Raw genomic sequence first — 15,928 nt, 5'->3', positions numbered from 1 at the left:
TCTAGAAAGCGCGTCAGCGTTTGCATGCTGAGCTGTAGGGCGATACAGTATCTCATACTGGTATTGTGATAACAAAAGAGCCCAACGTTGTAGTCTCTGAGCTGTCCGCTGAGGAACTGGTTTAGACGGATGAAACAGTGACGTCAGGGGCTTGTGATCTGTTACTAAATAGAATGGTCTACCATAGAGGTAGTGATGGAATTTTGTGACACCGAACACAATAGCCAACGCTTCCTTGTCCAATTGGCTATAATTACACTGAGCTTTGTTTAGCAATTTAGAGGCGAACGCAATAGGACGTTCGGTGTTACCGACTCGGTGAGACAACACAGCACCGAGGCCGAAAGAAGAGGCATCACAAGCTAACACCAGAGGCTTGTTAGGGTCGTAATGGACCAGACAACGATCATTCAATAAAGCCTCTTTAAGCTGCTGAAAGGCTGATTGGCAATCAGCTGACCACACAAACGGAACATTCTTACGGCGGAGACGATGCAACGGTGCAGCAATCTGTGATGCATTAGGTATAAACCTAATATAATATGTCAATTTGCCAAGAACTGCTTGCAATTCATGCAGATTGCGAGGGGCGGGCAAATCACGAATAGCTGCTAAATGGAACTGGGAGGGATGAATGCCTTGAGCATTAATAACATGTCCCAGATACTCCAACTCCGTAAGGAAAAATGAGCATTTATCGATGTTGCAACGTAGGCCTGCCTGAGACAACACTGTAAACAAACACTCCAAATTACGGAAATGTTCAGCAGGCGTCCGACCGGACACAACAATATCGTCTAAATAGTTGCAACACGATGGCACATTAGCCAAAAGTTGGGACAAAAAACGCTGAAAAACAGCTGGAGCTGACGCACAACCAAAAGGCAAACGCAGAAAACGGAACAACCCCAACGACGTGTTTATGACAAAATACTGTTGTGATTGCTCGTCGAGGGGCAATTGCGAATATGCTTCACGGAGATCAATTTTGGAAAAGAAACGAGCTTCCCCTAACTTATCCATCAGCTCGTCCGGTCTAGGCAAAGGAAAAGAATCAATGACAGTCTGAGGATTAACTGTCGACTTAAAATCAGCACACAAACGTAACTTGCCAGACGGTTTCTTTATAATAACTAAGGGAGAAGCCCACTGGCTCGCTGAAACGGGTTGAATAACACCGTAGTTTTGCCAACGACGAAGTTCATCTTCTACAGGTGCCCGGAGGGCGTGAGGCACTGGACGAGCACGAAAAAATCGAGGCTGAGCATTATCTTTTAACGTAATATGAGCGGCAAAGTTCGCAGCACAACCGAGTTCGTCTTTAAATATGTCACTGTATCGTTTACACAAATCGGTTATGCTGTCTTGAGGAACAACAACAGAATTAAGTTGCAACACATTGTCTTGGATAGACAGGCCAAACAAGTCAAAACAGTCTAATCCGAAAATGTTTACACTGTCTGTAGCGCGGAGCACTGTGAAGGAAACTGTTTTTGTATTGCCACGGAATGTGGCTGGCACGCTACATACACCTAACACAGGAATGTGTTCGCCACTATAAGTAGCCAAAAAATGTTTTGCCGCTGAAAGTTTAGGGCGGCCGATAGCCGCATACGTAGCACTATTTATGAGAGTCACAGACGCACCAGTGTCTAATTGAAAATTGAAGGTCTTATCCTGGATGCGTAGCTTCACAAATAGTTTATTACACTGTCTCTGGATCGGTGCAGCGGAGGCGGAAGACACAAAATCAGCGCGTTTAGCGCGTGTTCGCTGCTTACGACAACTCGTGGGTTGGGCGGGTGGAACAACAACTCCCGCTTCACTTGCAGTCTGTACATTACTTTTTACAGCGTTTGAATTACGCTTGGGTCGCATAGCAGAGGGCTGGGTGGGTGGCTTATTGCGAACAAGTTTATTACCCACACGAACCGTGGAAGAGTCTTTAAACGCGACCTTCTGGGCGGGCTGGCTTTGAAGAACATGAATATCCATGGGCTGGGCAGCACTAGAATTGTTCTTGCGTTTACGCAAACAAACAGTCTGGATGTGTCCTTTCCTTTGACAAAAGTGACAAACCGCGTTTCTTAACGGGCAACGTTCACGAGGATGAGCAAGAACACACTTAGGGCAAGACTTAACTCTATCATTTTGCACACGCGGCTGACGAATGTGTTTAACATGACGCGGCCGGCTAGTGTTTACAGTCTGACTCTGCCGATGGGGCCGCGGGCGTGACATAACTTGCTTAGCACAGGCAATTTGATGTAACTCACACTCAGCATAGTCAAAAGTATCTTGGGCTTCAATAATGTCCATCACAGTCTCTAATGACGGGTCAGGCAACTTTAAGATAGCAGCACGAATACGAGAATCTGCAATGTTTTGAGTAATAGCGTCGCGTAACATGACATCACTGTAGGAAGCTCCACACACACAATTAAATCGGCACTGACGGGTGAGGCCCCGTAAATCTGTTAACCACTGTTTATTAGATTGATGTGGCAGCTTCTTTAATCTGAAGAACTTGAATCTGGCCGCTGCCACATGAACTCGCGACTCGAAATACTCAGCAAGCTTGGTAACAACAACGTCATAGTCTAAAGCTTCTGGCTTGGATTCCGGGAACAACTTACAAAGTAGTCGATAGACTTCCACGCCTGCAGTGGAAATTAAATAAAGCTGCCGCTCATTACCTGTGATTTTGTAGACTGACATGTGCGCCTGCAACTGCGCGAAATATTCTTGCCATTCTTCTCGTGATGCCTCAAAAGCACGAAAAGGCGGTGCTGCCTGTGCTTGTTCCTTGTGTGGTGGTGGATTAGCCGCTTGTTTGGCGATTGCTTCCACCAGACTTTGTATTTGCTGACTCTGTAACAAGATCAACTGCTGTAATTCGGCAGACATAGTGAACACAAATTAAACCAGCCCCCAAAATTCTATCTCAAGAAACAAGTTGAACCAGCCCTGCACACGAGTTCGGAAGCCCTCGTCGCCAGTTTTGTGACGGCCTTCGTAGCGACAACACTTCGCTGTAGAAACGGCCTACGAAGTCACCGCCACACTTTTAATAGCGGGCCGACCGGTCCGCTGGAACAGTGAACAGAAAGATGAAAACCCAAACACTCGGATTAAATGAAAGTCGGTACTTATCTTTATTAACGACGATACACAACACAGTGATGAACATGGTCTACAGAAAACTGTCTAGTTCGAGTCGGAGCGGCTAGGTCAGCGTCGGCTGACGACAAACAACAACTCTGCTGCGATGAACACACAACTGACTAGCAGGTACACAATTCGGTGGCGAGTCTACAACTGAGCGGCGAATCCAGAACTGTCCTAGCGCTCGCGACTCCAGCGCTTAAGAAGCCAGAAGCCAGCGGTGGCGCGCGCAGACTTGCGGCGATTTCCTGTATCGCTGGCGCTGCTTATGCGGACGGCGTCCGGACTTTGATGCTGCCAACCTTTTTGGCAGCGGGCTCGGTTGGCGTTACTGGCTAGGATATAACAAAAAGTTAAGTATATTCCATAGCTACGTTCTTTTCTTTATTGCATTCATTACGAATCCTGTTCCAGACTTCGCGCCAGTCGGCGTGTGTGTACGTGTGCCCTCTCGGCTACCCGTCACTGTGGACTGGCTGCCTTGTCAGTCCACTACACCGAGCTTACTTTTTTTTTCATGTCAGAGACAGCAAAGTACTCGGAAGAGCAGTTGAACGGAATGGACAGTGTCTTGAAAGGAGAATACAAGATGAATATCAACAAAAGCAAAACGAGGAGAATGGAATTTAGTCGAATTAAGTCGGATGATGCTGAGGGAAATAGATTAGGAAACGAGACACTTAAAGTAGTAAAGGAGTTTTGCTATTTGGGGAGAAAAATAACTAATGATAGTTAGTAGAGAGGATATAAAATGTAGACTGGCAATGGCAAGGAAAGCGTTTCTGAAGAAGAGAAATTTGTTAACATCGAGTATGGATTTAAGTGTCAGGAAGTCGTTTCTGAAAGTATTTGCATGGAGTGTAGCCATGTATGGAAGTGAAACGTGAACGATAAATAGTTTAGACAAAAAGAGAATAGAAGCTTTCGAAATGTGGTGCTACAGAAGATTAGATGGGTAGATCACATAACTAATGAGGAGGTAATGAACAGAATTGGGGAGAAGAGAAATTTGTGGCACAACTTGATAAGAAGAAGGGACCGGTTGGTAGGACATGTTCTGAGGCATCAGGGGATCACAAATTTAGTACTGGAGGGCAGCGTGGAGGGTAAAAATCACAGAGGGAGACCAAGAGATGAATACAGTAAACAGATTCAGAAGGATGTAGGTTGCAGTAGGTACTAGGAGATGAAGACCCTTGCACAGGATAGAGTAGCATGGAGAGCCGCATCAAACGAGTCTCTGGACTGAAGACCACAACAACAACAACATTTTTATTATTGACCTCTTTTTCGGGATTCGGATCCAATAAACCCACAATTTACGCGCCGAATTTTTTCCGGGGCGCGGCAAATGATACATTCTGCCAACTGTGCGCTTGTGCGTGCGTGTGTGTGTGTGTGTGTGTGTGTGTGTGTGTGTGTGTGTGTGCGTGCGTTTGCGGCCAAGGCGGTGTGACTGCAGAGCTCGTTGTTGATGCGCCCGCAGGTCCAAGTACTTCCGCGGCCGACGGCTGCACGGCGACTACGACATCCGCGTGGAGCAGGCGGAGTTCCGCGAGCTGTCGCTGGTGGCTGGCGGCGAGCAGGGCGCCGCCACGGTCAGCATGGCGGTCTTCCGCAACGGCACGCGCGTAGCGCGCTCCTTCCGGCCCGACTTCGCCCTCGTGCGCCAGAACCTGCGCGACGCTGCCGAGGACCACAAGAACCTGCTGCTCGGCCTCAAGTTCGGCGGCGTGCCCTCCGTCAACTCGCTGCACGCCGTCTACAACTTCCAGGTGCGTACAACTTTCCTGGAAACGTTGCGTGTGGGCGACATCTGAAGCAACTTTTACCTTGGTCTGCATAGTATATGACACCGGATATAAGCCGTCAGACTGTAAGACTAACATCATCCACATACTCTGGAGAGTCAAAGAAACTGGTTCACCGGCCTAATATTCTACATCTACATCTACATTTCTACTCTGCAAGCCACCCAACGGTGTGTGGCGGAGGGCAGTTTACGTGCCACTGTCATTGCCTCCCTTTTCTGTTCCAATCGCGTATGGTTCACGGGAAGAACGACTGTCTGAAAGCCTCCGTGCGCGCCCGAATCTCTCTAATTTTACATTCCTGATCTCCTCGGGAGGTATAAGTAGGGGGAAGCAATATATTCGATACCTCATCCAGAAACGCACCCTCTCGAAACCTGGCGAGCAAGCTACACCGCGATGCAGAGCGCCTCTCTTGCAGAGTCTGCCACTTGAGTTTGCTAAACATCTCCGTAACGCTATCACGGTTGCCAAATAACCCTGTGACGAAACTCGCCGCTCTTCTTTGGATCTTCTCTATCTCCTCTGTCAATCCCACACTGATGAGCAATACTCAACTAGTGTTTTGTAAGCCACGTCCTTTGATGATGGACTACATTTTCTAAGGACTCTCCCAATGAATCTCAACCTGGCACCCGCCTTACCAACAATTAATTTTATATGATCATTGTACTTCAAATCGTTCCGTACGCATACTCCCAGATATTTTACAGAAGTAACTGCTACTAGTGTTTGTTCCGCTATCATATAATCATACAATATAGGAGCCTTCTTTCTATATATTCGCAATACATTGCATTTGTCTATGTTAAGGGTCAGTTGCCACTCCCTGCACCAAGTGCCTACCCGCTGCAGATCTTCCTGCATTTCGCTACAATTTTCTAATGCTGCAACTTCTCTGTATACTACAGCATCATCCGCGAAAACCCGCATGGAACTTCCGACAATATCTACTTGGTAGATATTGTGTAGGACCCCCGCGATCACGCAGAAGTGTTGCATCAGGATGCTGCATCGACTCGACTAATGTCTGAAGTAGTGTTGGAGGGAACTGACAGCCGGCCGCGGTGGTCTCGCGGTTCTAGGCGCGCAGTCCGGAACCGTGCGACTGCTACGGTCGCAGGTTCGAATCCTGCCTCGGGCATGGATGTTTGTGATGTCCTTAGGTTAGTTAGGTTTAAGTAGTTCTAAGTTCTAGGGGACTAATGACCACAGCAGTTGAGTCCCATAGTGCTCAGAGCCATTTGAACCATTTGAAGGGAACTGACAGCATGAGTCCAGCAGGGTTGTCCACAAAGTCGTAAGAGGACCAGGGGGAGGAGATCTCTTCTGAACAGCACGTTGCAAGGCATCCCAGACATGCTCAATAATTAATAAAATTTTCTCGGGCTTCCCGCCGCGTCAGGTGGTTAAAATGCCACGAGATTTCGACCGAGCTCTCCTCAGTCATTGTCAAGTGGTAAGAATGACTACTGTCACCGTGACAGTGTCGTTATATAGCCGCACTGCTGGCTGTGACGTCTCAAAAGTGCTCCTTTCCTCGCCAGATATGGTAATGCTTTCATCCCGCGTCTGTCGCACCCAGATCCTCAGCTCTCTTTTACATTCTTCTGTAGACTATTCTTGTCAGCAACGAGGAAGCATGAGCCGTTAAGCTGATTGTGCGATAATTCTCGCACCTGTCAGCGCTTGCTATGTGGTGCGCCAAAGAAACTGGTGCAGTCATGCGTATTCAAATACAGAGATATGTAAACAGGCAGAGTACGGCGCTGCGGTCGGCACCGCCTATATAAGATAACAAGTATTTGGCGCAGTTGTTAGATCGGTTACTGCTGCTACAATGTCAGGCCATCAAGATATAAGTGAGTTTGAACGTGGTGTTATAGTCGGCGCACGAGCGATGGGACACAGCATTTCCGAGGTAGCTCTGAATTGGGGATTTTCCCCGTACGCCCATTTCACGAGTGTACCGTGAATACCAGATATCCGATAAAACATCAAATCTCCGACATCTCTGCGGCCAGAAAAAGATCCTGCAAGAACGCGACCAACGACGACTTAAGAGAATCTTTCAACGTGGCAGAAGTGTGACCCTTCCGCAGATTGCTGCAGATTTCAGTGCTAGGCCATCAACAAGTGTCAGCGTGCGAACCATTCAACAAACATCATCGATTATGGCTTTCGGAGCCGAAGGCCCACTCGTGTACCCTTGATGAATCACCACAAAAAGCTTTACGCCGTGCTTGGCCCCATCAGCACCGACATTGGCCGTGCGGTTAAAGGCGCTGCAGTCTGGAACCGCAAGACCGCTACGGTCGCAGGTTCGAATCCTGCCTCGGGCATGGATGTTTGTGGTGTCCTTAGGTTAGTTAGGTTTAACTAGTTCTAAGTTCTAGGGGACTAATGACCTCAGCAGTTGAGTCCCATAGTGCTCAGAGCCATTTTTGAGAAAATCTCACGAATCTATGAACCCTGCACGTCAGCAAGCGACTGTTCAAAGTGGTTGAGGTTCTGTAATGGTATGGGGTGTGTGTAGTTGGAGTGACATGGGACCTCTGATACGCTAGATACGACTCTGACAGGTGACACGTATGTAAGGGTCCTGTCTTATCTCCTGCATCCATTTCACGTCCATTGTGCATTCCGACGGACGTGGGCAGTTCCAGAAGGACTATGCGACACTCCACACGTCCCCAATTGCTATAGAGTGACTCCAGGAACACTCTTCAGAGTTCAAACACATCCTCCGGCCACCAAACTCCCCAGAGTGAACAATACTGAGCATGTATGAATGCGTGGTTTAGCGGCGATATGAATTAATAAAATTTTCTCGGGCTTCCCGCCGCGTCAGGTGGTTAAATTCCCACAAGCTTTAGACCGAGCTCTCCTCAGTCATTGTCAAGTGGTAAGAATGACTGGTGTGTCGCCGTGGCCGCGTCGTTATATAGCCGCACTACTCGCTGTGACGTCACTAGTGCTCCCTTCCTCGCCAGGTATGGTAATATTTTCACTCCGCGTCTGTCGCACCCGTTTTAACCTCGCGATGGCCGGGTCCCAGGCTGTGCTGAGCTGCAAACCGCCGTCCTTGTTGATGGTGTTTTCGGAGGTTTTTATTTCAATAGCTTCTTTTATGAAGCTATCCCAAAATCCCTTCCTCCTCATAATGACAGATGTTTCGTCGAATAGAATTCGGTGTGCTCTGCCACGGCTGATTTTTCTGGATAGCGTAGGCGTAAGCACCTCTCGTGTTCCGTCCGGCGTTGCTCCACAGTGCGTACTGTTTGGCCGACGTAGTAACAGCCACACTGACAAGGTATCCTGTACACTCCAGGCGTTCTAAGCCCCAGATCGTCCTACACAGGCCTCATGAGCTGTAGAATTTTTGCTGGCGACCTGAACACCGATGAAATATTATAAAATGGACACCGAATTCTATTCGATGAAACATCTGTCGTTATGAGGACGAACGGATTTTGGAATAGCGTCATAAAAGAAGCTATTGAAATAAAATCCTCTGAAAACACCATCAACAAGGACGGCGGTTTGCAGCTCAGCACAGCCTGGGAACCGGCTATCGCGACGTTAAAACGGGTGCGACGCACGCGGGATGAAAACATATGCCATATATGGCGAGGAAGAAAGCACTAGTGACGTCACAGCCATCAGTGCGGCTATATAACGACGCGGTCACGGTGACACAGCAGTCATTGTTACCACTTGACAATGACTGAGTAGAGCTCGGTCGAAAGCTCCTGGGATTTTAACCACCTGACGCCGCGGGAAGCCCGAGAAACTTTTATTAATTCATATCGCCGCGAAACCACGCATTCATACCTGCTCAATAATGTTCATGTCTGGGGAGTTTGGTAGCGAGAGGAAGTGTTTAAACTCAGAAGAGTGTTCCTCGAGCCACTCTCTAGCAATTGGCGACGTCTGGGATGTCGCATTGTCCTGCTGGAATTGCTCAATGGACGTGAATGGATGCAAGTGATAAGACAGGATGCTTACATACGTGTCACCTGTCAGAGTCGTATCTGGCGCATCAGGGATGCCATATCACTCCAACTGCACACATCCCCCACCATTACAGAGCCTTCACCACTTTGAACACTCCCCTGCTGACATGCAGGCTTCATAGATTCGTGAGATTTTCTCCATATCCGTAAACGTCAATCTCCTCAATTCACTTTGAAACGAGACTAGTTCGACCAGGCAAAATGTCTCCAGCCACCAACAGTCCAATGTCGGTGTTGACGGTCCCAGGCGAGGCGTAAAGCTTTGTGTGGTGCAGTCATCAAGGGTACAAGAGTGGGCCTTCGGCTCTGAAAGCCCATATCGATGATGTTTCGTTGAATAGGTCGCACGCTGACACTTGTTGAAGGCCCAGCATTGAAATCTGCGGAAGGGTCGCACTTCTGCTACGTTGAAAGATTCTCTTCAGACATCATTCGTGCAGGATCTTTTTCTGGCCGCAGAGGTGTCGGAGATTTGATGTTTTACCGGATATCTGGTACTCACGGTACACTCGTGAAATGGGCGTACGGGAAAATCCCCACTTCAGAGCTACCTCGGAGATGCAGTGTCCCATCGCTCGTGCGCCGACTACAACACCAGGTTCAAACTCACTTATATCTTGATAATCTACCATTGTAGCAGCATTAACCGACCTAACAACTGCGCCAAACACTTATCATCTTACATAGGCGTTGCTGACGGCAGGGCTGTACTCTGCCTGTTTACATACACTCCTGGAAATGGAAAAAAGAACACATTGACACCGGTGTGTCAGACCCACCATACTTGCTCCGGACACTGCGAGAGGGCTGTACAAGCAATGATCACACGCACGGCACAGCGGACACACCAGGAACCGCGGTGTTGGCCGTCGAATGGCGCTAGCTGCGCAGCATTTGTGCACCGCCGCCGTCAGTGTCAGCCAGTTTGCCGTGGCATACGGAGCTCCATCGCAGTCTTTAACACTGGTAGCATGCCGCGACAGCGTCGACGTGAACCGTATGTGCAGTTGACGGACTTTGAGCGAGGGCGTATAGTGGGCATGCGGGAGGCCGGGTGGACGTACCGCCGAATTGCTCAACACGTGGGGCGTGAGGTCTGCACAGTACATCGATGTTGTCGCCAGTGGTCGGCGGAAGGTGCACGTGCCCGTCGACCTGGGACCGGACCGCAGCGACGCACGGATGCACGCCAAGACCGTAGGATCCTACGCAGTGCCGTAGGGGACCGCACCGCCACTTCCCAGCAAATTAGGGACACTGTTGCTCCTGGGGTATCGGCGAGGACCATTCGCAACCGTCTCCATGAAGCTGGGCTACGGTCCCGCACACCGTTAGGCCGTCTTCCGCTCACGCCCCAACATCGTGCAGCCCGCCTCCAGTGGTGTCGCGACAGGCGTGAATGGAGGGACGAATGGAGACGTGTCGTCTTCAGCGATGAGAGTCGCTTCTGCCTTGGTGCCAATGATGGTCGTATGCGTGTTTGGCGCCGTGCAGGTGAGCGCCACAATCAGGACTGCATACGACCGAGACACACAGGGCCAACACCCGGCATCATGGTGTGGGGAGCGATCTCCTACACTGGCCGTACACCACTGGTGATCGTCGAGGGGACACTGAATAGTGCACGGTACATCCAAACCGTCATCGAACCCATCGTTCTACCATTCCTAGACCGGCAAGGGAACTTGCTGTTCCAACAGGACAATGCACGTCCGCATGTATCCCGTGCCACCCAACGTGCTCTAGAAGGTGTAAGTCAACTACCCTGGCCAGCAAGATCTCCGGATCTGTCCCCCATTGAGCATGTTTGGGACTGGATGAAGCGTCGTCTCACGCGGTCTGCACGTCCAGCACGAACGCTGGTCCAACTGAGACGCCAGGTGTAAATGGCATGGCAAGCCGTTCCACAGGACTACATCCAGCATCTCTACGATCGTCTCCATGGGAGAATAGCAGCCTGCATTGCTGCGAAAGGTGGATATACACTGTACTAGTGCCGTCATTGTGCATGCCCTGTTGCCTGTGTCTATGTGCCTGTGGTTCTGTCAGTGTGATCATGTGATGTATCTGACCCCAGGAATGTGTCAATAAAGTTTCCCCTTCCTGGGACAATGAATTCACGGTGTTCTTATTTCAATTTCCAGGAGTGTATCTCTGTATTTGAATACGCATGCCTACACCAGTTTGTTTAGCGCACCAGTGCAATTCCGAAGATAGCTAGCGCAGACAAGTGGAAGCATTATCGCACAATCACCTTAACGGCTCATGCGTCCACGTTGCTGACAAGAATAGTCTACAGAGGAATGTAAAAGAGAACTGAGGATCTGTTACATGACGTACAGTTTACCTTTAGGAAAGGTAAATGCGCCAGAGGGCAGTTCTCACGTTGCGGTTGACAATGGAAGCAAGACTGAAGAAAAATCAAGTCAGGTTAACAGGATTTGTCGGCCTGGAAAAAGCGTTCGTCAGTGGAAAATGGTGCCAGATGTTTGAAGTTCTGGGAAGTGTGGGGGCTAAGGTACAAGGGAAGACGGGAAGTACATAATAAGTACAAGAACCAAGAGAGAACAACAAGGGTGAGAGACCCAGAACGAAGTGCTCAGATTAAAAAGGGTGTAAGACAGGGATGTAGTCTTTCGCCTCTACTGTTCCATCTATTCAAGAATCAGTGACGGAAATAAAACAAAGATTCAAGTGCGGGATTAGAATTCGGCGGGAAAGGACATCAATGATACAATTCGCTGATGATATTGCTATCCTCAGTGAAAGAGAAGAAGAATTATGGGATCTTATTTGTGGTTGTCAAATCTTATTTATAGTTGTTATCTGAAGATGGCCTAATAAGGTGGAAACTAGTTCATACAAATAAAAATCAGTAGAACAAAAAAAACGCCTGTTATTCAGCCCTCAATTACAGGATCTGTTGAATGGAATGAACGATCTAATGGGTAAAGAATATGGACTTGAGAGTAAATCGAAGAAATATGAAAGTAATAAGTAGCAGGAATGAGTACAGCGAGAAACTTAGCTTCATTATCGGTGATCACGACACAGACGAAGTCAAAGCAAAGGCCTAAATTTGAGGAAAACATGGACCGTGGAAAACCGGTACAGAAGATAATCTAAGCATTGAGGTGTGGTGCTACAGAAGAATGTTGAAAATTAGGTGGACTGATAATGTAAGGAATGTGGATGTTTTCCGTAGAGTTAACGAGAAAGGAATGTATGGAAAACATTGAGTAGAAGAAGGGACAGAATAATAGGACACATGTTAAGACAGGAAACAACTCCCACTGTACTAGAGGGAGCTGTAGAGGGTAACAACTATAACTGAAGGAGATTGAAATACATCCAGCAAATAACTGGGGACGTAGATTGCTACTCTGAGATGAAAACATTAGCACAGAAGAGGGATTCGTGGAGGGTCGCGTCAAACGAGTCAGAAAACTGATGACCAAACAAAGTACCTGCCTTACGTGCCTATTAGCCAGACAGCCAACCTGCCTCACGTTATTTGCAGAACGGCCAGACTGCTCTACTTCCAACCAAGCCCAGCTATGCCCAACCCAAGCAGCATAAAAGAGTCTTGCCTGCCTGTCCGTAATCCTAGATAGGAGTTTATTTTGTACGCTTTCATTGTAATGTTATGAGTAGGACTTGGAAGTTGATGAAAGGTCATGTACCCGAGTTTCACAAGACTAGGCTCACCAACTTAGTATATAGGTTGTTACACACCATATAGAAGAACGCTGAGTCGCAGACAGGCACAACAAAAATGATTGCTAAACATGTGAGCCTTCGGCCAAAAGGCGTTCTAAAGTAGACAACACACACACACACACACACACACACACACACACACACACTAGGTAACCACTCTCTCGAGAAGTCAACGTGATAGAGTGCAGGTGATAACTGAATGTCCTAAGCACACTTACTTACAGATATTGGTAATACACTACAGAGCTTACATTACATAAACAAAGGAGACACCTGATGACGGACGAAGACTCGAACACTGGTTTGTGCTTCTATACATAGTAATTGATAAATTACCTGTTGGCTTCTTTCACGGTTCTCCGGCCTTGGCAGACCACCAGAAACAGAAAGTGAAGCTTTGAAAATTTGAGCTACTCGTACTGGCGAAAGGGAAAAATCATCTAACCAACATCAGCCGAATAACCGTATACGGAAGCCAACAAGTAATTTGTCAACAACCGGCCACGAAAGCGTTAGAATTTTTGTAAATAATAATTGCAGAACATAAAAACGTAATTTGATTTTTCCGTGTAGACTGAGCGAGGCATAAATGAGACAACGAACTTATTTTGGGAAGGAACGACTTCAAAAAGCATTCGATTTACGTTTCATGGGTTCCTTCAATAATTTCAGCAGCACATCTGTGAACTGTCTTTTATCGAGTCATTATTGTCACCGACTACATAAAGACATTTTGGAATCGTTATTCGTTCGTGAACATAATTTTACATCTCAATTCGCTTTACACAAGTTATTCTCTGAGATACACATGGTCAGGGTTTTATTCTCTGATGTGTGGATTTTTATTGTTTCAACAGAGTGATTTACAAAGATAGAAGGCTCTCGCAGTGCTTACGGCGCTTGTCAAAGCGTTCTCCATTACATTACATAATAGATAATAGTTTCTCCTCCGGAACTTTAAAGCTTGCGCGAACAATAGATGTAAAATTTCTCATTGTCCTAGGCAGACATCAAAAAAACCTATAGGAGACGACCGCAGCCTTCAGAACTCAGTTTACTGAATCTTTGTATGTAGCCAAAAGAAACATTAAACGCCACAAGATTTACTGCTGCTTATTAAGGAGCACGTACTGACATTTGGAGGCATAGCCAAGACGAAAGGCCTGAGCACAATCGCAGCGTATTGCGTCCTTTGAAACAGGCACAAAGACTTAATTAACATGTTAATGGACTATTCCTTCAGCCCCTGGAGGGGATGTTTCATATCTAAAAATAATAGATTAAAACTGTGGATGTTATTTCACTACAGCTACGTTTCATACCGGTTAGTGATCGCAGCTACTAAATGTACCGGACAAGAAATTTCTCACTCGTAAGACACATCAAACTAACGCCGTGTAACATTGACGTTAGCCTTGATAATAGCTTCGTTGCTGCCAGAAAGAGTGTCCATGTGTTTCTTCAGGTATGCCATAACTAACTGAAGCCACTCGTTGCGGGTTGCGGGTTCACTAGCTGTTCCAAATGGCACCAGACATTTTCTATGTAACTGGCATAAAGTGATTTAGCGTGGCAGTCAGTTTGCAATTTAGTGCCTGAGAGTGCGTCAACCAGGAATGTATGCGTGCAGTCTTGGACGGTTTTAGGAAAACCCTTCCCTTACAAATACACTCTCCAAAATAAGTGGTTCAAATGGCTCTTAGCACTATGGGACTTACATCTGAGGTCATCAGACCCCTAGAACTTAGAAGTACTTGAACCTAACTAACCTAAGGACATCACACACGTCCATGCCCGAGGCAGGATTCGAACCTGCGACCGTAGCGGTCGCGCAATTCCAGACTGAAGCGCCTAGAACCGCTCGGCCACAGCGGCCGACTGCACTGTCCCGACTCATGAATGTGCCCACCTGTCAAAAGCCTGAATAGCCACCTTTTACACAGAAGACCGCTGAAAGACGGGCAGGAAGAGATATCAGTAAAGTTCTGGAAGGTACCGACACGGATGTGGCCACCTGCTCCAGGTTTCTGGGTTGATGATCCATGGCGTAAACAGCCCGATCGAGGTGGTCCCACAGATTCTCGATTGGGTTTAAACCCGGGGCGTTTGGTGACCAGGGAAGTACAGTAAGTTCATTCTGGTGCTCTTCGAAATATGCACGGACAGTGCGAGCTGTTACACATTGCATTGTCCTGCTGGTAGATGCCACGGTGCTGAGGGCAAAAACAAACTGCATGTGGGAGTGGACTTGGTCCCCAAGGTTAGATGCATACTTGTGTTGATCAAGTGTTCCTTCCAGAATTACGAGAGTACCCAGAGAATACCACCAAACCGTTTCTCAGACCACAACGCTCTCTCCCCGTTGCAGGGTGTTCGCTTTCAGCCGTTTCACGTCATACACGCCAACGGCCATCTGTCCGACGGAGCATAAAACGTGATTCATCTAGAGACGCCACCTGTCACTGCTCAATGGACGTCCAGTGCCAACAGTGGCGTGCAAATTTCAGTCATCGTCGCCAAGGACAGTGGTCTGCTTGGGTTCATGAATCGTCGCCCGTACACAGCGAAGTACACAGGAGACACTATTGGTAGCCCCTTGGTTCATCCGGGCCATCAGCTGCTCAACGGTTCCACGTCTATTCGCCGTACACATCTCCGCAGCCATCGTTCAACCCTATCATCTACGGTCCGTGGTGCACTCTCGGCGCCGGTTTTGGATGGCGCCATGCACGGTATACTTTAATAACGGTGGCACGCGAACAGTTGCAAACTAAGCAGTTTCGGAAATGCTTCCACACTTTGCCCGAAAGCCAATGATCATGCTCTTTCGGACGTTATGTAAATCACTCCGTTTCCGCATTACGACAACGAGTGCATTGTTTTCTAAGACCTTTTAACACGCTTAAAGTACCCTCCTCCGCTAGTGTTGCAACCTGCCGTCTGTGAGTGATTATTGAACGATGACGTCGGACATATGAGGTGGTCACATTACCGTACTGAATCGTGTATTATCACGGCCTTCACGGTACTGCACTGTAGCGATCTCGCGGTTCCAGACTTTAGCGCCTAGAACCGCACGACCACTCCGGCCGGCAGATCACGCTTCACTGTAATATTTTAAGAGCCCCCCATTCGACTATTCGAAATATTTTTCCCTAAAAAAACACTTAGATAGCATGTCGCCGATTTCCTTGTGGACGCTGACAATTTAATTTG

At 47.9% G+C, this 15,928-nt stretch overlaps 1 protein-coding gene across 1 annotated transcript in view; it reads left to right on the top strand.

Annotated features, from left to right (window-relative positions):
* The window catches only part of LOC126198417 (synapsin), an 846,670-nt gene that overhangs the window by 232,710 nt on the left and 598,032 nt on the right, over window positions 1–15,928 (top strand). Inside the window, exon 3 of the mRNA XM_049934720.1 lies at window positions 4,652–4,940. Within this exon, the coding sequence (XP_049790677.1) occupies window positions 4,770–4,940 (171 nt within the window). The 5' untranslated portion in view covers window positions 4,652–4,769. The remainder of the gene's footprint in view (window positions 1–4,651; window positions 4,941–15,928) is intronic.

Source organism: Schistocerca nitens, chromosome 8 (genome assembly GCF_023898315.1).
Source record: "Schistocerca nitens isolate TAMUIC-IGC-003100 chromosome 8, iqSchNite1.1, whole genome shotgun sequence".
In the NCBI taxonomy this organism is placed as follows: Eukaryota; Metazoa; Arthropoda; class Insecta; order Orthoptera; family Acrididae; genus Schistocerca; species Schistocerca nitens.
Note: the sequence above shows the minus strand (reverse complement) of the source record. Positions and strands in the feature narration are given on the sequence as shown.